The sequence below is a fragment of the Daucus carota genome, chromosome 2 (genome assembly GCF_001625215.2).
Source record: "Daucus carota subsp. sativus chromosome 2, DH1 v3.0, whole genome shotgun sequence".
In the NCBI taxonomy this organism is placed as follows: domain Eukaryota; kingdom Viridiplantae; phylum Streptophyta; class Magnoliopsida; order Apiales; family Apiaceae; genus Daucus; species Daucus carota.
The window spans coordinates 15,414,712-15,425,155 of NC_030382.2; the positions used below are offsets into that span (position 1 = coordinate 15,414,712).

A 10,444-nucleotide genomic window follows, 5' to 3' on the forward strand; every position below is an offset into this window, starting at 1 on the left:
GGCACAGTTGGTATCAGAGCCACAGGTTTTGGTCCCTGAAACAAGTTATAATAGGCAGATCTTAGGAACACTACATAAGTTAAGTGTGTGTTCCCAACCCATATGGGGTTCAGTTGAGATTATTCGATATAGTCTTAACGAGTTAAGTTTATAAGAGTAGAATAGCGTGTCTGAGTTAAAATCAAAGACGTTTAGATGAGTGCCATTTGACTTGTGATGCCAAGGCCTGGCTTATGAGGTGTATAAGTTGTCAAGGTGGATGTTGATCAATTTATCTCTATACCAGTAGGATTGGAGTTACTTGAATTGGTGCCGAGTCACCAAGATGACCTATATTATCCTAGATCTGTTTTGGTGGTTGCAGTAGTTGGTTTGCAGCGGGTGACACTTATGGAATACTTCTCAGTTTTTCACCTTATTTGATCATGTAGCCACATTATTGTGTTCTCTTTCATTTCAACTTGTTTTTGTAACCCTGATTATCGTTATAACTACCTATGCATTTCTTTTCATAACATTGTTGCACCATACTGTTCCTTCCACATCAGTTTCAGATAATACCTATGCTTAATACTTAGTTTCAGAATAATACCCTGAACTCTTACCTTATGATTTCTATGATATGGCAAGCAACTTATGTGGTAATAGAGCTGCATGTGCTAAAAGTTTAAAATGTTGGAATTATATATATAAGGTGGATAAGAAGAGATTGTTTTATGATATATTGCCATGTTAGCATGTTGCCTAATAGGTTGCTTGTCTATTCATCAGAAAAATGTCAACCACACCAACCAACCCAGATGAGGGTAATCAGAATCAAGGTCGGGATCAAGAAGACCCTACCATGACTCAAATTCTCCGTCTTCTTCAGCTGCAAACCGCTGCTTTGAACCAGCAGCCCCAAGCACCTCGAGTCGGAAGCTTTAAAGCTTTCCAATCCCACCACCCACCTGAATTTAGGGGAACTACAGATCCAATTAAAGTGAAATCCTGGATAAAGGAGATGGAAAAAGCTTTTGCTTTGACGGAGGTTGGTGAAAATAAGAAAACGGAATATGCGAGTTTCTATCTGAAAGACGAGGCAAATTTCTGGTGGGAGTCCACCAAGACCTTAGAAGGAAATGGTGTTATTACGTGGGAAAGGTTTACAGAGTTATTTTTGGAAAAGTATCTACCTCAATACCTACAAGATCAGTTGGAAGTCAAGTTCTTAGAATTGAAGCAAAAAGGTATGACTGTAGCAGAATATGAGGCAAAGTTTTCAGAATTGGCAAGGTTTGTGCCAGAGTATGTGAATACGGAACACAAAAAGGCAAAACGGTTTCAACAAGGGCTTAAGTCATGGATACGTAGTCGAGTGGCCGTTTTTGAACTCCAAACATATGCTGCAGTGGTTCAGAAGGCTATGATTGTGGAAGGTGAAAGTGAGATGTCAAAAAGAGAGAATGATAGTAAGAAAAGAAAATTTGAAGGTTCTGAAGAAAGCCAAGGGCAAGCAAGTGCAAAATATAAAGGTAGATTCAGGAAGGGTTCTGACAACCCAGCCAATAAAGGATTTCAAGGATCTAAGCCCGGAAATGTCGGACAGAGTAACCGTTTCCCCGGTCAAAGTCAGCAGCAGAAAGGCAATAGACCTCCGGCCCCAGAATGTAAGACTTGTGGGAGGAAGCATTCTGGAATCTGTAATAAGCCTAACATCACTTGCTTCAAATGTAACAAGAAGGGCCATTATTCTTCAGAATGTACTAGTACTTCGGGCAAGAAGGGTGTGACATGTTTTAAGTGTGGAAAGTTGGGCCATATGGCAAGAGATTGCAAGGAACCTGTCCAACAAGCAAATGTTTTGAGGATAGCTGGATCACCACCACCGACACCTCCAGTACAACCAAGAGCCAGAACTTTTAATATGACGATGAAAGATGCTGTTCAGGACTCAGATGTGGTCGCAGGTATGCTTGTCGTGAACTCTTTAAATGCAAAAGTATTAATCGATTCTGGAGCTACTAAGTCTTTTATATCAAAGAACTTTGTGGATAAATTGAATTGTGCTACTCAACCGTTAGAACCCAACTTAGTTATAGAAGTGGCTAATCAGGATAAAGTATTAGTTGATAGTATTTGTCCTAGTTGTGACATAGAAATAGAAGGTTGTCATTTCTTCGCGAGCTTGATACCTTTCAAGTTAGGAGAATTTGATATTATTCTAGGAATGGACTGGTTAGCAGACCATGATGCTCAAATCGAGTGCAAGAATAAGAAAATGAGATTAAAGTCCAAGGATAATAAGGAAGTCGTATTTCAAGGGCGAAAGCAAGAGAAAAAGTTTTTGACGATGATTCAAGCGAAAAGATTATTAAGGCAAGGATGTGAGGCCTATCTAGCTCATGTAGTCGATGTTAGTAAGGAACCAACCAAGATAGAAGAAATTCTAATTGTTAATAAGTTTCCCGATGTTTTCCCTGATGAGTAACCTGGATTGCCACCAGACCGAGAGATAGAATTCACGATTGATTTGGCACCCCGAACTGAACCTGTGTCGAAAGCTGTTAGGTCCAATCAGACGTAGAAGGGGGGGGGGTTGAATACGTCGTACCAATTTCTTCGATTTAATTTAATTGCGGATAATCTTTATTTCAGTCCATGTTAAATCAATCGTAAATAAATAACTCCAGCAAGTCAGGGAATATTCTTATATTAGAAATAATCCTCGGGTGCTACAAATTCCAACACAAGTGTCGGCTGCAGAGACTACAATCACTCTATTACAAACTCTCGATAAATACGATCTTCTAATTTAACTCTCGAGAATGTGTATAGTGTGTGCACTTACAAAGTGTGTAGTTGTTTTCAAATGAAAACACTAAGCTCTATTTATAGGCTTTCCAACAACTAACCATGGTTAACGAGTTCGTCCTGGACGACTTGAGTTCCACCTGGACGGATTCGTTTTATAAAAATAAAACTAACTCCAAGTGAATACCAAAGTTGCGCCAATTATGCTGTGGTCAAACTTTGCGCCTGTGGGAGGTCAAACATGGCGCCTCAACTGTTGCTACTGTGGTTTTGTACTTGGAGAATTCTTTAAGGAAGTTGCACTAGTGAAGAGAATGGGAGGCGCAACCTTTGACTTAGTCAAAGGTTGCGCTCCAATGCTGTGGTAACTTCACTGTATGGAGGACTTAGACAATTCTACAACATATCTACACTGTGATGAAGGGAAGCGCAGGTTTTGACTTTAGTCAAACCTGGCGCCTCATTCCTTCAACAGTGTAGAGGGCAATGTGAGCGCAGGTTTTGACTTATGGTCAAACCTTGCGCCACATAGTGCAAGTGTATTGTCTATGACTTAGACAGAAATTACAAGCCTTCCATTTACACTCATATATAAGTATATATATATATATAGTTAATTGTTTTTATTTAATTACTTGAATTTAATTGTATTCAAGTAATTCACAATTAAGAATATATATATATATATATATATATATATATATATATATATGTCAATTAAATCCATTGTCTTCTTCTGAACTGTTTAATTGACTTGATCAATTAATCCTTTGATTAAATCCACTGAATTCTTTCGTACGTCCTGACGTCCTGTGCACTGGTCTGGTTCACGAACGACTCGAACTGAAATGATTCTTTGAATCCTTTGCTTGATAATATACTTGATCAGTCATTCCGGGTTAGATGTTGCTTTGATAAACTTGATTAAAAATAATCAAATTAAATATACTGGAATCTTCTGGTCTTTGATACTTGATCTTCAGGCAATCTTGATAGCAGAAACATATTGAACTTTATTCTTCACTGAGGCTTGAACATGTTAATGAACTTCTTCCAGTGGACGGGTGCTTGTCTCAGATATCTTGATTGTCTTTGTCTGTTCATATCGAATCTCCAACCTGTAGATTCCTGTATTATACTTACGTATTGTTTCCTGTCTTTTGTTGAGTTATCGTAATTACATTTACGTTACATTATGCTTTACAATCTCCCCCTATTTGATTGTTAGAGTTCGACAAGCAAATCCTTTAAGAGGATAACTCAACTGACACAATGAAAAAGCATACTATTTTAAACAGGAAATAATACTAAGTACAGTCTGGATTATATCTTACATTTTCCAGAAATCAAAAGTAAATACAAGCAGCCATTGTTCCTCTAGCCTGAACTAATCTCTCCTTGGTTTCTTGGCTCTTGCATTAATCAGCTTCTGCTCAGCTTTCCTCTTTGCAGCTTCCTCTACTCTCTTCTGAGTAAGCTTGTTTTCAATCTCTTCAATCCTTGCTGTAATGGTACTTAGTGCCACTTGCTCCAGTGTATTCTCAGGTGGAGGTTGCTCTAGATTTTTCTTCATCTTCTCTAAAGTTTGCAGGTGAACCATCTTCTTCAACTTCTTAAAAGTGACATTCATCTCCATTCCTTCAATTTTCATAATGATCCTTGATGGATGAGCACGAACCCTAGAAGTGTTGTGGACAGTCTCTACAGCTTTTCTTATTTCCAGAAGATCAATCAAATCTTTGAGCACACTCTTGTCTTCTTTTACCACTGACCACTTAACAGCTGCAACTGCACGAGTGATTCTTTTGGAATTGAGTTTTCCAATCTCTGTGAGTGGTATAGCAGTGACTTCAGAGTCTTTCTTCTTCTTGAATAGTACAGATGTAGGATTGTAAGTGACAACAGGTGCATTTGGATTTTCAGGAATTTCAGGGTTGAGTGGAGGCAGTGGATATGGTGGTTGACGATTGATGGCTGACAAGTCTAAGTCTCTCAGAGCAGCAAAGTTCAGACGATAAGCATATAGCAATTCAGCAGTTAGTCTTCCCTTGCTAGTCCTTGAGCACTTCTCCCTGACTTGAGCTTCCAGATATTTCAGTATACGAGGATTGTATGTTGACAATGCTTCATCAGTGAGTCCAATACTCTGAATCATACCATTCTTGAAATACTTGATAACTGAAGGCTTGTCATGAATTTCAACTCCAATGTCAGTGATCCATTCTTCCACCATATCTCTGAATATTTCATTATGCTTTCTGCCGGTTGAGATGATCTTGTTTCTTACCACATACAGCTCAGTTAAAGAAAGATCTCTGAGAAACTGACTTGACACATGCTTGAGTCCATGGCCTTCTCTCTGTAGCTCAAATGATATGTTCACCATCCATCCTCTCCTGGGAAGAACAGCAACAGACACAGTAGAAATGATATCATTTAACACCTCGTGATAATCATGTAAATCCTTGTAGTTGTTTCTGAAGGAGTCAAAGATATCTTTTACTTCGTCATCATCATTGTCTTGAGTGACCTCTGGAAAATCAAACACAGATCTAGCAGCATCCCATTCAGCTCCATCTTTATGTAATTTGGCAAGTCTCCTTTCCCTTCGAATCCGTCTTTGGTTTTCTAACTTCTCCCTTGCTCTCCTTTGCTCAGCATAATCCCTAGCAACATTAGCAATCTCTTGTGGATTTGCAATTTCAAATTCTTCAGCAGGAAAGATGTCATTGTGATATGCAAGTTCATCAGCAAAGACTTCAGTGTCTGGGATTTCTCCTTCTTCAAGATCTTCATTCTCAGCACCAACCATCCTAATCACCCTGTCATCCACAAACTCAGGGATGTATTCATCATGACTGTAACTGAATTGATGTTTCAGAGCAGAATCAATCAGTTCTTCAGACACCCCTGATATCACTCTTTTTCCTTTTGCTTTTTCTGCTGCTCTCTCCCCCTCAGTTGAGTAATCCTCTCTGGAAGGTTGAGATGCCAGCAATTTAGCCTCCAGGACAGCCAACCTTTGTTCCATTGTTGATTTGATTTCTACTAACTCCTCCCGTAGAACAAGATTCTCAGCTTCTAGATGTTGAACTTTGAACTTTAGAGCTTCAAATTCTGTCACAGATACAGTTGGAATAGCAGATTCAATTGAAGGTTGGGTTGATGGGTTCTCACTAGTTCGTTCTGCAGGTGTTTCTCTCATTTCACTCAAAGCTAGAACACTCAGTGGGTCAGAGGGTTTCTGTATAACAGGTTCTGTAAGTGTTTCCCTCTCACTCAAAGAAGTTCCAGCAGCTGTTGATGTACCTGCAAGTGAAATCTTCTTAGCCTCTTCTAGAGAGGTCACAGAAGGTGCAATGAAGGTTCGTGAGCCTTCGTCCTCAGTTTCCTCGTCAGATGAATCTGAGTCATAAGAAACAAGTTGCCAACTACTCGAAGGTAGTGAGTCCTTAGTTGGATCCTGAGTTGGAATCTCAGGGTGGGTAGACACAGGGCTCGAAGGATGTGATCCTTGAATTGGCGAAGCACCCTGGTTTCCCACAACTTCCTTTGACGGCGAATGACTTTGTGACAAGTCCTCTATAACTGGCACACTTCCTGAAATGAAGGGCTCAGAAACAGATTGCCGTCCACCTTCGAGAGGTGAAGAGTCCTTTGAAGGATCTGGGAATGTTCCTCCCAGGGGGGTAGACAAGGATGTAGAATGTGGCAATTCATCCAAGTTTCCCCCAGAAGCCTGTGAAGGCAATTGACCCTGAATAGGATCAGAAACAACAGTGTCTGTCCCTGACATGGACGACAAAGTGTTAGCAACCGTCAATTCTTCCATCGTGTGTGCAACCTCACTGTGCATTGGAATAGTATTTGGCTGAGGTGGTGAAGAAATAGACATATCTGCAGTTGTCTCAGGTTCTATTCTCCTTTCTTGACTAGGAGACAGAGCTGCAGTTTCAGAAACAACCTCCTTTTGTGGTGCACTTAAGGCACTTTCTCCCTCTCTCTCAGAAATAATAAGTGGTTGGCTGAGGGGTAGAGTAGTTTCTGCTTCAGGTGTTTGTGAAGTGGTGCCTTGGTTATGAATTTGGGGGATTTCAAATTCATTGGCACTTGTGATAGGTGGTGAAAGCTGATTGGAATCCAAAAGATTCTGAACCCAATCAGGTGCACTAAATGATAAGTTGTCAGAATCAGAATGGATACCTGACTGTAGCAGTGGATTGTAAGTGTTAGAGAAAAGTTCATCAACATCCACCATCACATCAGCTGTAGTGGTTTGAATAGGAGTATTCACTTCATCTTCAGAATCAGTGGAGTTGTCTTGCAGTGAATCCTCTCCTTCAGATTGAGCATTGTCATCTGAGGATGTCTGTGCATCTTCCACTACCACTTGCTCTTCCATTTGAGAAGTTTGAGTCTCAGGGATGTCAGCTTGATGAGATGACTCAGGGACTTCTGCACTTTGTGTTTCAGGGGCCTCCTCCTCAGGAACTACTGGATCAGCAACATTCTGAATATGTGGTGGAGGCAAGTTCTGGTTGTTTAAGAATTCTTGCATTGCCTCCGGAAGAACCACATCCTCATTGTTTGTGTAGTTCTGGTGATTCTCCAGCATAGATATCACCCTTGTAGTCATGAAAGAGCATATAACATTGTCTATATTTGGATAGACAGCTCTTTCAGCAGGAGTCAGCATCTGGTTTAGCACAATCTGGAAGAACCTAGGATAGAGAAGTACATTTCTGTTCTTCCTTAAGGAGTCCTGAAAAGCTCCCATGATCAGATGTCCCAGATTGATTCTTGTATTCTGAGCTATTGCAATTCCAATCTCTTGGTTGAAGATGGTAATCCCATGGAACCCTCCAGTTTTTGGTGCAAATACATGAGAGATGGAATTAAAGAAGAAATTCCATTCTCGAGGTAAGTGCTTCACATACATTTTCCCTGGAAGATCACCATTCTCCCTATGGCAGTGAATAGCAAAGAAAAAATTAGTTCTTTCAGCCCTGTCTGGAACAGCTTCAAAGTTCTCTGTTGGAAGTTGCAGAGCAGTGTTCAGGGTATTTTCAGTAATTGATAGTGTTCGTCCCTGAATTTGACAAGTAATACCAAGTACCTGTCCTGCATTCACAACAGAAATAGAAGACAAGAAATCTCGAAGTAGAGATTTGTTAAGATAAACTGACTCTGTCATAGCAAATCGTGCAAATGAGAATTCTGACATATATCGAACCCAGCGTCGATAATTCGCTTGCGTAATTAAATTATTATTCTCAACAATTGTGAAATTTGTTTTCGGAATCTCAAAATTTGCAGCCATTTTTAATTAAAATTAAAAATGATTATAAATTTCGTTTCACGAATAATAACGAACAAATTTCAACTTATGTCACGAAAATAATTAATTAATAACGCTCCGTAAAACCCTAAATTCAAGAATTTCAGATTTCAATGAAATTACAGTATGTTGTACTTCTTGAAATTCTAAGAATAATGGTATTGGTTATGCAAATTATTGACACTTAGATCACGAACAAATCAGTCCTAGAATATGAAAAGGCTCGAAAAACCCTCTCGAAAAACCGTAATGGATCGTGAGAAAGCTGATATGAACGTGTAGGTCTCGACTCAGGGATTCCAGAACTGGTTCCAAAACGCAAAAAGGGCAAGATTTGGTCGGAGATTTGTTCGATTAAACGTGAAAGGTCACGGTGGTTTTCAAAAAGAATGGCAACGAGCTCTCGTGTATGTATCTACTGTGTGTATAAGTGAAGATGTTAATAGAAAAGAGTAAGTCAGGAATATATATATACTCACAGTAGTCGAGTGAGGCGCAACTTGGTAAATGACCAAGTTGCCCTCGATATAGTACACAGGTAAGAGAACGTGGCGCAACTATTGAAAAGACGGAAGTGCCCTCCATAGTATACACTGTGGAGGCGCAACCTTCAGATACTTAGAAATTACTAAGTAAACCAGTTAGAGCATGTAGTAAGGGGCGCAACATTTGACTGAAAAGTCAAATGTTGCGCTTCACCGTTGAGCACCTTATCAGATAAACAAATCAGAGAAAAAACTTAAGTCCATATACTGATATATACTCTTAAAATACTCCTGGCGCAACATTTGACTTGGTCAAATGTTGCGCTAGAGCCATCTCAGTCTAGTGTGTAACTTAGAGAATTTGAACGAATTCTCACAAGTATACAACTATTTATCCATTTTAGCAAATATATTTTGATTAACTCAAAATAATCTGATAATTTGGTGAGATGAAAATCACAATTAAATCAAATAAAGTTTTAACTAAATTAAAATTAGTCAAACAATATTTTAATTAATTATGCTGCAAATATTTTAATTAAAATCTAATTAATGGATAACTTAAATTAATTTGAATTTCTTCAAGCCCATTAATCAAACATAATCAAAATATAAATTAAATAAACACTAATATTCATTAATTGAATATAAGCATTTAAATACTTCAAGAAAATTAATTCTAAATATCTACCACTTAGCAATTAATCACATAATCACATAAAGTCATGCAAATCATATAAATCATGGCAAATAAATAAAACTAATTATCAGATTAATGTGTAAAATACTGGATGCATTTTGTAAATTCACAAGTCCTGAAAATATGTACATTTTAAAACTTGTGAACTTACGAACAAATTGCAGTTATTTCTTGTCTAATTAATTAGACATATTTAACATCCCAAGTTCACCAACCAGTCTAGAGAAAGTGGATTCGTCTAGTGGTTTAGTGAAGATGTCTGCAATTTGTTGATCAGTAGGTATGAAGTGTAACTCTACTGTTCCATTCATGACATGCTCGCGAAGGAAATGATACCTGATATCAATATGCTTTGTCCTGGAGTGTTGAACAGGATTGTTGGCAATGGCAATGGCACTCGTGTTATCACACAGAATCGGAATTTTATCCAACATGAGTCCATAATCTTGTAGTTGATTCCTCATCCACAAGATTTGAGCACAACAACTTCCAGCAGCTATGTATTCAGCTTCTGCTGTAGACGTAGACACGGAGTGTTGCTTCTTGCTATACCATGACACCAACCTTCGTCCAAGAAACTGACAGCTTCCTGAAGTACTTTTCCTATCAATCTTACATCCTGCAAAGTCAGAATCTGTATAGCCAACTAGATTAAAACCTGTATCTTTAGGGTACCAAATCCCTAGATTGGGGGTTCCCTTAAGATACCTAAAAATACGCTTAACAGCTATAAGATGTGACTCTTTAGGATCAGCCTGGAATCTAGCACATAAACAAGTTGCGAACATGATATCTGGTCTACTAGCAGTTAAGTATAAGAGAGAGCCAATCATACCTCGATACTTCGTGATGTCAACTGACTTACCAGATTTGTCCTGATCAAGTTTGACAGCAGTTGGCATAGGAGTTTTGGCAGGAGATGCTTCTTCCATTCCATATTTCTTCAGAAGATCCTTGATGTATTTAGATTGACAGATAAAAATACCGTCAGGCTTCTGAATGACTTGAAGTCCTAGGAAGAAGGACAATTCTCCCATCATACTCATCTCATACTTGCTCTGCATTAACTTAGCAAATCTCTCGCACAAAAGATCATTAGTAGAACCAAATATAATGTCATCGACATAT

General features: G+C 38.8%; 1 protein-coding gene across 1 annotated transcript; it reads left to right on the plus strand.

Annotated features, from left to right (window-relative positions):
- The first annotated feature begins 775 nt into the window (after positions 1–775).
- Positions 776–2,470, plus strand: LOC108226017 (uncharacterized). The gene has a single exon (XM_017400970.2). The coding sequence runs from the start codon at positions 776–778 to the stop codon at positions 2,468–2,470; it is 1,695 nt and encodes a 564-aa protein (XP_017256459.2).
- Positions 2,471–10,444: the final 7,974 nt, after the last annotated feature.